At 41.5% G+C, this 15,295-nt stretch overlaps 1 protein-coding gene across 1 annotated transcript in view; it reads left to right on the top strand.

Annotated features, from left to right (window-relative positions):
- The first annotated feature begins 1,401 nt into the window (after nucleotides 1-1,401).
- Nucleotides 1,402-15,295, top strand: part of SEC63 (SEC63 homolog, protein translocation regulator) — a 53,828-nt gene continuing 39,934 nt past the window's right edge. The window contains exon 1 of the mRNA XM_059842337.1: nucleotides 1,402-1,593. Within this exon, the coding sequence (XP_059698320.1) occupies nucleotides 1,470-1,593 (124 nt within the window). The 5' untranslated portion in view covers nucleotides 1,402-1,469. The remainder of the gene's footprint in view (nucleotides 1,594-15,295) is intronic.

Here is a 15,295-nt window from a genome sequence, read left to right on the forward strand (position 1 = left end):
CCTTTAGGGTCACATCCCCCGAAGAGCACAATCATGCCTGCAGCCAAATTCGGAATTAGACATATTTTAAATTTTTCCTCTCACATGTTTGCTGAGGGTCCACCCTCCAAATTCTGAGAATTCTATTATGTCTGAAATACTTTCCATTCCCAGGCTCTTCCTGGTGAGAACAGAACAAGAGGCAACAGGCAGAAACTGAAGCACAGGAAGTTCCACACAAACATGAGTCAGACCGTCTTTATGTGCAGGTGACTGAGCACTGGAACAGGTTGCCCAGAGAGGTCGTGGAGTCTCCCTCACTGGAGATGCATCAAGAACCATATGGATGCAATCCTATCCTGCTGAATGGATTCAGGACCTTGACAGGCTGGAGAATTAGGTAGACAGAAACCTAATGAGATTCAACAAGGACAAGTGTAGGATACTGCACCTGGGGAGGAATAAACCTCAGGCACCAGGAGAGGCTAGGACTGATGTGCTAGAGAACAGCTCTGCAGAGAAGGACCTGGGACTCGTGGTGGATGACAAGCTGACCGCGGGCTGGCAGCACCCACATAGCCAGGAGGAGCAGTGATACCCTGGGGTGCCTTGGGAAGAATGTAGCCAGCAGGTCAGGGGAGGTGATCCTGCCTCTCTACCCATCCCTAGCGAGGCCACATCTGGAGCGCTGTGTCCAGTTTTGGGTTTCTCAGTACCAGTGAGACAAAGAGCAGAGATGATGAGGGATCTGCAGCATCTCTCACAAGGAGAGACTGAGGGAGCCGGGGCTGCTTAGTCGGGAGAAGACTGAGAGTGGATCTCATCAATGCATATAAATTACGCAAGGGCATTCGTCAAGAGGATGGTGCCAAACACTTTCCGGTGGTGCACAGTGACAGGGTGAGGACAGCCACAAATTAAAACACAAGAAATTCCACCTCAGCATGAGGAATAACTTTACATGGGAGGGTCGCAGGGCACTGGAACAGGCTGCGCGGGCAGGTCGGGAACTCCCCCTCTCCGGACACATTCCAAACCCGCTTGGGCGGGTTCCTGCGTCACCAGCTCTAGGTGCTGTCACCTGCTCCTTGGAAGGGGGGTTTGGACGAGATCCAGAAATTTCTTTCAGCCTTAACGAACTTGTGATTCTGCAGCGCGTTCTCTGAGACAACCCCGCTTTAACAGGGAAATTAGACCCAACAGCTAAAACGGCCCCACACCAGCCCAGACTCCGGGATTTAGCGCTTCCAGGGGGCGGGGCCTTGGCCCGAGCCAATGGGCGGCCGGGCGGGGGCCGTGGGCGGGCCCGCCGGTGACGCCACACGTCACCGGGCTATGGTGGCTGAGTAGTGACACGTCTCCTTGCGCGGCCTGCCGAGGGGCGGGCGGGCGAGCGAGCCTGCGATCTCGCGGGATCCCGGGGCGGCGGTACCGGGGGCCGCCGGCGGCAGCGGCGGCAGCGGCGGCGGGGACGAGCGGCCGGCGCGGCCATGGCGGGGCAGCAGTTCCAATACGACGACAGCGGCAACACGTTCTTCTACTTCCTCACCAGCTTCGTGGGGCTCATTGTCATCCCCGCCACCTACTACCTGTGGCCGCGGGACCAGCACGCCGGTGAGCGGCCCAACCCCGGGCACGGCCGGCTTCTGCGCCGCGACACAGCGGGGCTGGGCCGGGCCCGCCGCGGAGCCGCCGCGCTCGGGGCGCCCGTCCGGCCCTGCCCGCGCCCCCGGGGGCCGCCTGGAGGGGCGGCGGCTCCGCGCTGCGCTCGCCGGCGGCCATTTAGCGGTACCTGGGCCGGCGGAAGGGTCCCGGGGCCGCCGCCCCCCGAGCGAGCGTGCCCGGCTCCGCGCCGCGGCTCCTGCAGAGTCATTGCTGCGCCGGGGTCCGGGTCTTTGTTTGGGGTTTGCGTTTTCTCTTGTCTTCCCGGAGTGCTTCAGGGTGGATGACCTAAATTTTGATCGTGGGGAAAGAACAAGCTATTGAGTTGGGGACAAAGAGGAAAAGTTACTGGGTTCAGCTTTTATGTGCCATAAGGTCACAGCGGGTGCGAAAATGGGGATTTGTTTTTTTTTTTTTTTCCCCATTGCAGATCGCAGTTAAATGTCCGAAGGGCTAAATTTCTGTTTCACCCATTGGGATGATGCTTTGTATCCCTGAACAGTGTTATAAAGTTTCTTTGACTAGTTCTAAATCTCATTTCTAAAGTAATTTTCCACTTTGTCTTTCCTGCATCCCTCTATTCTTGGAAGCAGAAGGCGTTTTGGTATATAGGCTGCACAGGAACACATTTTTAACAGCAGTTCTGAGATTAAAAGGCTGTAGAAATTGTATTTAGAGGCTGGGTGGTAAATGCTTAGTAAAACAGGGATGCTTGATACTGGTTCCCTTTGCAGAAACCTACTGACCTCTTAAGAACACTTGTGCTTTGCAATCTGAGAAGAATCCCTTTTGTTCCTTGCATCTTTCTACATTCAGTATCTGGTGGTTACTTAGTAGCTTTGATGCCGTTTTAAATGGCTTGCCAGGTTCTGCTCAACTTAGTTTTATATGTAGAAGAAATACCTAGCAATGGAATCTTAGTCCTGGACCTTCTAGTGAGAAGTAGGATGGAACAAATGTTGTTTTGGTGCTAAATGACAGCTGTTCACAGTCTTGGCTGCTGCCAGACGTGCTGGTGGCCTCTGACAGGGCTCGGGCTTGAGAACCTCTCTAGAGGGTTGATCTCTGCCCTCCAGGTACTTACTACCTGTTGTACAGCTGAGGAATTAGTTCTCTCTGCTGAAAGGAAGGGTTTCCCTGCCTCCTCTGTCTGCATCCTGACTGTTGCAAGAGGGAGGCGTTAGTGTTGTTGAAGGTGTTTTGTAATCTTTGGGTTGTTCTTGAGGAGCGGGGAATCAGAGAGAAAATACTACTTCTGTAACCTTTTTTCAAACATCAAGATTTTTATTTTTGTTCTGGTGAAGGGTGGGAGGCAGTGGGGGAGAATCACTTTTTCTCTTGAATAATGCTTTACTTCCTCCATAGTTCTCAAAAGCTGCTTCTTGGGAAAATGGGCTGCTTCTTGCCTGAGATGCTGTGCAGAATGGTGTGGCTAGCAGGGACACTCTGTGATGTTAGCATCAGTTTCAGGAGGCTGATAGAAGCAGGAAAAGCTGTAGAAATGCTGTCAGACTTGAAGCACTTTACCAGCCTTACATAGTTGATTGTCAACTATCCTTATAGAATGGCAGAAAATGAAAATCTGATTTTGGAATACGGCTGTATGGATTTCACCCAGTTTCGAAATAGGCCTGCCATTAAATTTATTACTGATTTCTTTCTGTCTAGCCAGCGTTGTCCAGTAAATAGGGGGGCCTGCTGCATATTATTCTGCATTCAGTGCTAGATTCTTACAAAGCTGTGTCGAACCATACTTTCCAAAGCAAAAGGTAGATTTTGTTATGCTGTTGGTGCAGAGAAATGAGTCAACTAAGTGAAAATCACCAGTGGAAATGAAGGGAGATGGAAGAATGATTTCTGCCTCATAATTGTCTTAATGGATTTTAAAATGTGAATGTAGTCCAGTTTTTAGCATATGCATTAGTGGCATGCCTACAGTCTCTTGATTGAGTTCTGTTCTGCAGGCTCTGTTGAAACAAAGACTTGTGGTGTCATCCAGATCATCACTTGGGACTAATGTTGATCTACTAAGTAAGTTCTTATGAAGTAAATCTGCTGAGTAGTAGAACATTGTGATGTTTAAGTTGTTTAAGTATATGGCTCTTAGGAAAGTAATTTCTAGCAAAATCCTCTCAGTATTTTTCTCACAGCTTTTTGTATATATTCAAGCATGCCTGTTCCAGCATTTGAACAAGATTTCAGGAATAAATTAAAACATTGTGATGATGGAAAACACTAATTGTTTAGCCACCATTTCTTGTTTTCAGTGTAATTCGCTAGTTTAAAAAAACAGCAAAGCCAGTTATTTCAGAAGCAAAGAGAAGGCCTATGTCTTCAGAAGAGAAATCTTCCAACACTAGTAACTCCTGCTCCCTTTGATGAGCAGAAATATCAGGAGGTTGATATGAGTTGTTATTTTGGTGCTAGTTTAGAGTGAAGTTTCCAGTGCTGAGGCACATTATTGTGCCAAAGTGAACAAGCTCTGCCAAGACCTCTGCCCTCTGTGTGTAGGACCAAGTAACATTTTTGTTCTGGAGCTTTGTTTTGCCTTTGTCACCCCTAGTTTACTTGGTGAGGATCTTCAGGGTCTTAGTCTCTGTCTTTGTGATGATTGTGAGGGAAATGAGGAAAACTTCAGACCGTCTCTTACTTGGTGAGGTGCAGTTGTACTGGTTGATCTCTTTCAGCTCCAGCTGCAGGAGTGAAGAAGACCAGGTCAGGGGGAACTTTTGAAGGAAATCAATGCTTGTCCTCCTCACTTCAGGACCCCTTTGCAATGCAAACCAAAGCATCCAAAAGACACAGAGCAGATTCCTTTTTTGGTAAAAACTGTGTTGGAAGAGGAGCTTCAGCCACGTTGTGTTGTAAGAGCAGAGTAGAGCTAGCGTTTCGCAAGGGTAAAATGCTCACCGCAGGAAGGTCACGCCACTGGTGCCTGCTGCTTCCATCTACAAATGTGCTGCCATGGATTGCTGGTATGTGATACAGTACAGAGTGCCAGTGGAGGGAGAAGTGCAGCAAAAATCTGGGAATTGCTGATGGCCTGTAATATTTTAGGATTTGTTCTGTGCTGTAGTTTTGTAGTAAATGCTCATGGAATAAATAACCCTCCCCAAAACTCAGTATTTGTTTTTACTATAGTGAAGCTTGGAAAGTAAGACTGGATCTATATTTTACTACTTCAAGGAAAATCAAAATGTGCCTAATGTCAGATTTGTAGTAGAATAGTTTTTTGGCAAGCCATTAACATTTTGCTTTTAGTTCTTCTTGTAATAAAGTTTTGGAAAGCCTTGTCAATACTATTGTCTAGAAGAACAGCATGATGTAACTTATGTCTCTAAAGTACTGAGAAAAATTTGAGCTGCTTTTTTTTCCTGAGTGTCTAAACCTGCTTTTTCCAGGCGTTCTGATAGAGTCCATATGAAGTGTTGCTGCAGCCTTTGGTAGGGGTTGATGTTAGTATTTGGGAGGGTTTTGCTCTGGTGTGCTAGACACCCTGTGAACTGTCCCATAATTTCATTACCTCAGCTTTGATAAACCAAACAAGCAGGTAATTGACTTTGTAAAGCGGATTTGTCCAAATGACTTTACCTCCTTGGTGTTCACTCCAGAGCTAATAAGGCCTTTATAGAAGGTTAATTATTCAGCTTTGTGTCTTGGACTGAAGTTTCATAATTGCATTGAGGTAGCAGTGCTCTAACAGAGTTGTCTTGTATTTCTCCCTATCTCTTATGCCAAATAGAGCACCAGTGTATGGGATTGGAAGAAAGTAATTTTAGCTAAAATTGGTTGTTGTCCCTTTTTTCTTCTCTTTCTTCTGTTTTACTTTTAATGTGTATTCATTTCTGTGTAAGACTGTGTGTAGCTGGGATGGTACAGGATGTGACTGAGGGAAAGAAGACTGATTTTTTTTCCAGTGTTGGTGATGGCTTCAGGTGATGGTGAATATGGCTTCAGGCTATATTGTTTATCCTTGACTTGTTTCTTTAAAACATATATGTTGTATATATGTTTTATTACTAAAAGAAGTCATATTTTCTCTGGTTTACCTTTGTTTTGGGAAAATACTGGTGTTAATTTAGCCTAATTACTGTGAGTAAAACTATTGCAAAGATTGCTCTTGGAACAAAAAAATGTGATTGCTGCTAAAAAGTTCTTCTGGTGCAGATTCATTCTTAGCTAAAAAGGTATTTTCTGCAATGGGAATTTTCAAGTTGTTTTTCTGATTGTTAATTGTGAGAGTTGAAGAAAAAGATTTTTTTTTTTTTCCTTAGCAGTTAGGGGTGGAGGAGTGTCCATCAAAGTACTTTCCTGTTGTTGGACTTGCTTTGAAGTTTCAGCGTAAGCTTGTGTAGATTAAATGTCAGCGGCTAGAAAGGAAATGGAGAGCAAGGGGTGAATTAATTTAGTTGGATAATATGGCAGTTGTTGCACAATGCTGATATGTTTGCTGAACTTTGTGTACTTTTTGACTTATACCTGTGCTATTGGATTGAGACACATAATTATAAAGCTGTGCTGAAACAGGTGGTCAGAGATTGTGATGTGCTTTGCAGTTAAGTACATGTACCTGGAAGCTTGCTAGTTCATCTTTTTTTAGTTTCTTTCGGTCTACATTAAATAAATTGTCCTGTTTTAGGGTGCTGGGTATTCATAATTTGTTACAAAGCTGACGGAAAGAATAGAAGTGTCTATCCTAAGTTTTTTATAGTAAGTTGAACAAAACAAGATGTTGAAAACATTTCACAAACCCCTAAGAATAACAGCTGTGAATGCAAGGATAACGCTAAAACAAGATTGCAGTCACTTCTCTGAGACAAAAGAGGCTGTAGGAGCTATTCTGTTTGGAATGTAGATCTTCCTTCTTGAAGTTTAAGAACATAAAAACCTACTGTAGGGAAGGGAAGCAAGCCAGATAATGGCTGTATTTTTGAATCTAGAAAAAAAGTATTGGTATGAAATAGATAAAAGCTATTTAGTTAACTTTCATTATAATAGAAATCCATACAAAGTCTATGGTGTTTCATAATTAAAAAAAATATATATTTGGATTTTGTTTGTTTGTGTTTTTTGTTTTTGTTGCTGCTCCCCAGCCTGGCTGTATGTTGTCTGGTTTCTCACCACTAACACTTTTCCTTTGCACCCTCCCCTCTCAAATGTATCTGTGTGAGATACAGCCAAAGTTTTCTTGAAGACCGCTGGGCTAATACAAAGAAAAACTTTAAAAAATCTGGTTAAAGAAGGCAATTTCCTGCTACTCTTTGAAGTTGCCATGCCTGTAGGAAGTAGCATAGGCAGTTAGAGAACCCTAAAACTATTCCAGCCTTTTTTGTATTGAGGGTGGGCAAATATATAGAAATATTTAACAACCATAGCTTACTTGGTGACTTAAAAGGGAGAATATAATACCATGCTGATACTTAATATTATTTTGTTAATTTTCTTATTGTACTGCTATTTTGAAGCAGTAGGGCATTTTGTATACTTCTGTAGAGAGTAGATGTCACTCACATTAAAAACTTTGATCAGAAGTCCTGAGAAAGTTGTTCTGTAAAGGTTTGCTGTCTTAGGAGCCATACTTCTCAGTATACCTGGATATCTCTGTGTAGTAGTGTCAATAATGAAGGTTTCTCTGTAATTTTTTGGTGTTTTTTTAATCTGTGTCGCTTTAGGCTGACCTCAGAGATTCTCATATTAATCCTCTGCTTTAAGATGCAGGTAGGGAAACTGAGGCTGTGAAGTTTATTTGGCTGAGGACAAACAGCTAGTGAGCAACTTGGATGTGACTCAAGCCAATGCAGAGAATGCAGGCAGCACTTCTTCAGTTTTATCTGTAATGGAGTAATGAGCACTTGTACCTCACAGCAGCTGAGGGAGAGGAAGCAGGATTGCTGCTGCTCCCACTCTGGGTAAAATTCTTCTGTGATGCTCCTAATCCTCTGGTGTGAGATAAGATTGGTTGGAGTGGGTTAACTGTGATGCCTGTCCTTGCCCACAGCTCACTGAAATCTCATTAACCTTACTCCAAAGTATTTCGAAGCATTTTGGCATTTGGTAATGCAGGATAAAGTACAGGATGCTGGTAAAGGACAGGATAAAAGGACAGGATGAAAGCACAGGATGCCATGCTCATTGCTAATGTGGTGCATAAGCATGGGTGTGAAAACTTGATATCTGTGAATATAAGCATTTTGTGCCCATATATATGTGTGTGCTTATCCTTTCCTGTTAATATAACCTTTTATCATTGTGTCAGGAAGTGGCAGGAGAGTCAGTGAAACTCAGTTATGCATCTAAGGACTGTTATTACCTACAAATTGAGCTTTTTGAGAGATAGAGTATGCCATGGTTGACATAAAACATTTCAAGTTCCAAAAAATACTGTTTATTAGGTGACTGTTTGAAGGCAGAATATAATGTAATGATGATACTTAACTTTGTTTTGTTAATTTTTTTTTCACTATTTTGCTGTTTTGAAGCAGTAGGGTTTTTTTGAGAAACATTTGAAGCAGGGGCAAACATCATGAGATGCCACTAGTAATGTCTAGCAATTATCTTAAAAAATATTTTTCAAAACAAAGCATTTGCAGAGAGTTTTCCAAATTACTCTGTTATTTGGAAAAAGAATGCCTGTCTTTTCATGGAATTCTAAAAAAGTATTGTAATCTTACTATAACCACTATAGCTTCCTAGCAGTAAAATAAAAATAATAGCCCTGTATTAGAGATTAGTTGAGTAGCTTCAAGACTGTCCAGAATACAAAATGCTGAAAAGCTTTTTTGTGGCAAGTTAAGGATGAAGCCGTTAGAAAAACTTTATCTTTCATTACATGTACATAAAAATAAAGTAGTTTCTATTTTTAAAAAATTCATCCTATGTTACGGAGGCTTATGAGAACGGTGTACTGAAGGTTTTATTGCACACCTTGTTTGTTTAATAGTTGCTGCAAGGTTGTCTTGACTACTCACAGAGATGACACTAAACTACCAGGTTATACAGGCTATTAGATTTAGATTCAGTTGTGGTTTCATGGGCAGCTAAACTGTTCCTGGAGAAGGAGCAGGAAATTTGAGAGAGAAGCAAGGTAAATGACAGGAAATGGAATCAATAGTGATTCCATAGTTTGGGGTGGTTTTTTTTTTTTTGGTTTGTTGGTTGTAATTTTTTTTTTTTTAATTTGTGTTTCAAATTCATGCCTGTGAAGAAGCGTTTGGATCTGCAGCAATCTGAGCAAGTCTTGACTGGGTCTGATGCTGCATCCTTGCCCCCTGTGGTGCTGCTTTCTCCCATTGTGGGGTTTATAGGCCTTTCCCTCAGTTACTAGCCAGGACCTGACATGTATCTCAATTTCATGGTGAGGAGGGTTGTGCTGGCTGGAAATATCAAGAGCAGGGTACAGGTGCAAGAGCACAAAGCAGGTACCTAATTTCTTTCCTGAGCAAAAAGATTAGTGTCTGCCCCAGTTTTTAAATAAGTATACAACTAAGAAGATTTAAGAGGTGTTTTCAGATTTTTCACCTAGTATTTCTCTTTTACAGGAAATTGCTTACAGGCAGAAGATTCCTTTACCATGGTTGGCTGGATGAACTGTTTGAAACTAGGATATTTGTAAGCATTGTGGTTTCTACAAAGGCTTACCTTGCCAATAATGTTTCAAATACCCTTTTTTCTTTGGAAGCAAAAGCATGGACATACTGGGTCAGATCAGGTGGGGTTTTTTATGTAGTATTACAGAAGTGAGTGCCTTAAGGAAGGAATAACAGGACAAGCATAAATGGTGGTTCCTTTGCATATTCTCTGTGTTTCCACTGGTTTGGAGTTCAGTAACTTTTGTTATAGCATCTGTACCATCCTGTGTGAGGGAGGTCACCGTATCTGCTGCCCACATCACAAATAATTGCCTTTGTTTTGCAGCTGCTTCTGATGATGCTTATTTGCTCTACTGGAAGAGGAAGTAAATGTTCAGTCCTGCCTGTCACTTAGGTTTTTTTACAGCCTTGCACTTTACTCTCTCAGCTGGAAGACTTGTAGATTATATTTTAGACATAAATCTCCTTACACGTTTGATGGCTGTTGTTCACCTTAATTGAATGTTTTCTGGTTGCGTCTCTCTAAAGAAGTGGGGCTAGGACTGTGCATCACATTTGAGGTATTTACAGCCTCGAGGTTTGACCTACCTCCAGCTTATGTGGTGGAGCACTAATCCCTTCCTTTTCTCATAGGAATGCTCTAAACACAGGCTCTGATTTTTATTAGTAGTAAACATTCAGCTGAGTTTTACATGGAACAGTTTCTCACAACACCAAGATTGCATTCTGAGAGGTAATGGTCAGCCTTGAGCTCATCCTTGTATACATAGGATTAGGATAGCCCCCTCTGCTGGACTTTTGTTTTCATACCCTCAATTTCATGTGCCATTCAGAAGTGTGCTTGCTTGATCTTTACAATTCTTCAGGATGCCCTTGTCCTTGTTACCCAGAATAAGTTCATATCATCCAAGAGCTTTATAGTCTGATTACTTATTAATGAAATGTGTTGTAGTTTCAACACAGATTCCTGCAGAGTTCCTGGCGATTTCTTTCTGCTGGGATAGTTGGCAATTCACTCTGTCCTTCTAGTCACATATTTATTTTTGCAATGGTTAGATGGTTGTTCTGAAAGACTTGTAAAAGGAACCTTTCAAAAGCCTTTTGGAAACCACAGACTGTATCAGCAGGATCTGTTCTGTATGTTTACTTCCTTGAGAGGACTTAAGCAAAAACTCTACTGATGCTGAATGGATGTATGATACTTATCCTTGTGTCCCTTGGGTCCACTAATTCTGTCCTTTATTAGAGTTTCTTCAGGGTGTGCATCAGAACAGTACTGACTACAAGCATTTTTAATGACTGATGGTATGTTAAGTGATTTTTGTTTGCATTTATTTTGGATTGAATGTGTTCTGGTTTCCTCCCCACATCAAACTGATAAAATTCAGTTGATAGTTAAGAGTGTGTAATCTTGGAGCACAGCATTGTTGTTGGTTTTGTCTGAAATTGATAACCTTGACTCATGTGGGTGTTGTTCCATAGTAAAATGTCCAATTTTTCTGATTCCTCTCAGATTCTGTTAAAGTTTTGCAATGCAGCTATAGCTCCAGCCCTACTATAAATTTGATAATTTAGGTGATAGAACTTAAATGTTATTGTAGTTAGTTCCACTGACTATTTTGTCAGTGCAAATGGGGCAGTACACTAATAGGAAGGAGAGGGTTTGGAAGTGGCTTGATTAGCAGTAGTGTAATGTGGAACTGTGCCCAGCTGACTGTAAACACAAAGCTTGGGTAAGTAAACTCTGAAAAGAGGTTAACTTTCAGGATACTGAATTGTCTTATGTTGCTGTTTTTTAAAGCTGTTAGTAACAAATGCTATCTTTTGGTCAGCAAATATGCATGGAATTGTGGGAATGGAAAGTTAGGTTACTTATTGTTCCTTTTAAGCTTTATCTAGTTGCTGCAAAACGTGCTCTGGAAAAAAGCAGCTTTGCTATTAAGTGTTTTGTAGGTCTCTTTGTAGTTAATGAACTGCTTGGGGTTTTAATACTTAAAATGTTACTCAAGACACATAATTTTTTTGGCTTATTTCTGTGAATATTAACTAGAGAGAAAAATCTCTTTGAAAACAACTAGGGTGAGATTATTCAACTGTAAATGTTTTAGTTAAGAGGCTAACCTGGACATGACCTCTTTATAGATAAATAATGAGGGTAATGAGGACAATTATTATAATGACAGACATTAAGGTTAGAAAGCATCTATCAGATGGTTTAATTCTTCACTGCTATGGTCCATTCAAAGTCCTGAAACATGGTTTCCATTTTAAATTTTTTTTTAAAGTAATCCCAGTGGGAACAGTAGTGCTTATTTGAAGGCTTTTTCATTTAAGCAACAGTGTTTTAGAACACTTTAAAATCAATTTAATTTGCTTCATGCCTCTTAATTTGGGGTTTTACAGTAGAAGTCAATCCTATTAGAATAAAGTTGAAATTGCTCAGTACTTCAGAGGAGCTGCTGACTTCGTGAGTTTGCTGTGAGTTTCAATCCTGCCTCTTAGTTGCTGGTAAAGATGGGTTACTTCTTTTACAACATAGTTATAAGTGTTTGTCAGTGTCATTTTTGAAAGTAACTGTGTGGGTTTTTTTCCTCATCCTGTGACTTTTAAAATTATCTCAGATAACATACTATATCCATGTGGAGTCTTTTTCTGTAATAATTATCAAGGAAAATGTCAATAGAGTTAAGCATAGATGGCCTAGTGAAAAAGTAGGGTAGCCTTTTCCTACTTCATCTGTTATCTGAGAAATGGTTAAGTGCTTAAGAAAGTAAATTTTTACAGAGAGCCTCAGTTCAAGACCTCAGTAAATAAGTTGTTCATACAATTATTTGATTTCTGTTATTGCTGAAGTAGAAAAAAGCCCAGGAGTTCAGATTTTGCATATATATATATATATATATATATATATATATATATATACACACACATAACTGTGGAAAGTAAATAGGAGCCTACTTAAGTGTACAGTTTAGAGGATTAAAACTGTGGAACTCTGAGTAAAATCCAGGAAACCTGAAAACTCTGGAGTGTTTCGACTGAGTCTGTTGCCCTCAGTTTTAACAGAACAGATGTAATGCTTAGAGCTGTGGTGTCCCTGTGCTGTAACCTTTACTGAAGACTTGAATGCTGTGTGTATTACTTGCACCTCTTGATGCTTTCCACAGGTACAAGTTTTCCATTCAGGTGTAGAGAGAGGATGACACACTACAAATGAGTTTTGTGAAAGTCTGGTTTTAAAGTGGGCTGCAGAACTGTGTTGCTCTGTGTTCCTTGCTGAAAGAAGTAATTTTCTTTCAAAACCATTCTCCTTTGGATGAATTGTCTGCAACTGGTGGACAGAATATTTCATGTGCACCACCTCCCATTTCTTTTTCTGACAGATTCCACTGGAACTGTATTCTGGACTTTGTGACTTTGTTTTTTGTAGTAGCCTGAAGATAGAACACAGGAGGCTAGGAAGTATTTCTGTCCTTTCCTGCAGTTTGAGGTAGAATAATGGAAAACTGGTGGTTTCCATTGATTCTGGATATTAGCTTTTTCCTTGCTTTTGGCTGTCATAAAAATGGACTGATACTTTGAAGCTTTTATATGCTTTAGATATAAATACTGATGCCAGTAGTCTTATTTGTGGTATTTTTTTCCTGAAACTGACCTTTGTTTGTTGCAGCTGAAACAAGATTCTGGGGATTAAAACTTCTCAGTATAATTGCAGCTGTATCTCTTTCTGTTCTCTCTTCTAGAATTGCCTGTGTCCAATAGCAACAAATGTGCAATCTTCTCTTTTTTCTCAGAAGGATGAAGAAGAATCTACCCTTAGGTTTTGTTTTGTTTGTTTTGTTTTGTGGGGTTTTTTTAAGCACTTTTTGGAACTTCCAGAACCTGAAACAAAAATATTAGGTTTAGGTAGGGGTCAATTGTCAAACATTTCTGAGAATTGGGTGTATCCTCCTGTTTCTTTGGAAACAAGTAAGTAAGATAGGTGAACTTCAAAACCAATCTTAAGCCAGGCATGGCTGAATTGTAAACACAGGTTGAATGTAATCTCTGAAAATTGGAAATCCAACCCGTAATTAGCTTTCTTCTGTGTGTATGTCCTGTGTCCTCACCCATTCTGTGATTAGTAAATCAGAACAGAGGTTGAGACAGATATGAGAATTTTTGCTGCGTGAGGATGGTCATGCTGTAGAATAGCTTGTTCAGAGGCACAGTGAGCTCTGTCTTTGAAGCCACTGCAAAGGCCTACAGCCAGACCTTGAGCAGCTGTTTTTTTGACTCTCCTCTGAGCAGCAGGGTTTGATTAGGTGATCTCCTGAGGTCTTTTCCACCCTTTCCAATCTGTTAGGTTGTTCTGTTTTACCCAAGAACTGTGTGGTCTTCGTTACCCATGCAGAAGAAGCATATGCCTCAGGCTTAAAGAACTGGATTTTCAAGAGGTTTGCATAAGTTCTGATCAAGAGAAGTCAACTGTTTACCTAAACACTCTCTACTTGTACCTGTTTTGATGCCCAGAATACAAAAGAAGTGACTGAAGCAGTCAACAAGGGAAGACCAACCTATGTAATCTCCTTAAACTTCTGTAAGGCCTCTGACAAAGTCATGAAAGAGATGGCACTCAGCTTTTCTTTTGTATCAGTACTAGTTATATTTCTTGAACTTGAAAAATGTATTAAGATGTAGTTTTGACTGGACATTCGCATTCATTTTTTAAGTGACTACAATATGTACTTGTGAGAACCCTTGTGAGTAAGAATTGTGTTGGGGAAAATCTGCTTGTGAATCTCAGGAACTTTGGGTGGATTGAGAACAATGTGGAGGGAAATAAAGCAAGCATGGGATGCTTTCCCAGATTATTTACAGGAATGAAGTGGCAGTCTATGTCGGAACCCAGGAAATTCCTCTGGCTGCCCTGGAGGACTCGAGCCCCTGCCCAGGGCAATCGGAGACTTTGGCACAGAGCCCAAGACCCCTGTGCCTTTGATTTAGCCCTTGGAAAAAACAATAACCAACCTTTATATGAAGGATTACAAGCCATGACAGTTTAAGTGGAATGATAGTGAATTTATCACGGGGTGAAAGATTTTTTTGGGTTTTTAGAATGGGGGTTCAGGGGGCAAGATGGAGGAATCTGGGCATGTCCAGCCTTTCTCCTTCTTCTTCTTGGCCTCCATTTTCTGCTGTGATGTTGGCACTTTTAGATTGGTTTAGAGTAGAAGCTTGCTGTCTAACATAGGTGATAGGTTTGGAAAGAAATTGTAAATATTGTACACGTAGTTTTTGGTATAAAAAGATAACACCACCCCGGGGGCAGGCAGAGTGCCTCTGACTGTCTTGCTGAGTGGACCTCGGCTGGACAGAAGAAAGAATTTTATAGATAAGATACAATAAACAACCTTGAGAGCGAGAAATGAAGAGCTCTGACTCCTTCGAGCGCCGGGCTGGGAAAAGAGACTTTCTAACTTATCTCGGGGTCACTCTGACCAGCTAGAGAGCCCTGAGAAGTCTACATCCTCTTGTGAGAGGGGTGCTTTAACAGTACCTTGATGCATGGGGTAGTGTTAGTGAGATTAACTCAAAAGCCTCATGGGTGCATTATTATGTCTTTGCTTTCCAAGGCTCTTTAATACCTATTCCTAAAACCGTAGGAGAGATTCACTATTGTGAAGGATTTTGCCCATCGAATGAGAAGTGGTTTTGACTGGAGGAAAAGCATTTCCTCCCACCCCACACACTTGTCTCCCTGTAATCCCATATCAAAGGATGTTGTCTGAAGTGCTCTTACACTGTAATGGGAAGCCATGATCTGGACTGAGAAGAACCGAGAGAACTCTGCTTGTCTGCTTTTAAAACTCTGAACCTTTTTCCCTGACAGAATATGGATTCCAGAGCTAAGATCCAGAGAAAGTACAATTCATATTTCACTGCAGAGCTTTACCTTGAGGAATGTGTAAGGTGTTCACTGCAATGTGATCAGGGTCTTGCAGGATATTGCAGGGCAGTGTGCCAGTTCTGTGGCATGGTAAATTCACTTGTGTAAAAAGGAAGCTCCTTTTGTCAGACAAAGG

This window comes from Haemorhous mexicanus, chromosome 3, assembly GCF_027477595.1.
Source record: "Haemorhous mexicanus isolate bHaeMex1 chromosome 3, bHaeMex1.pri, whole genome shotgun sequence".
Lineage (NCBI taxonomy): Eukaryota > Metazoa > Chordata > Aves > Passeriformes > Fringillidae > Haemorhous > Haemorhous mexicanus.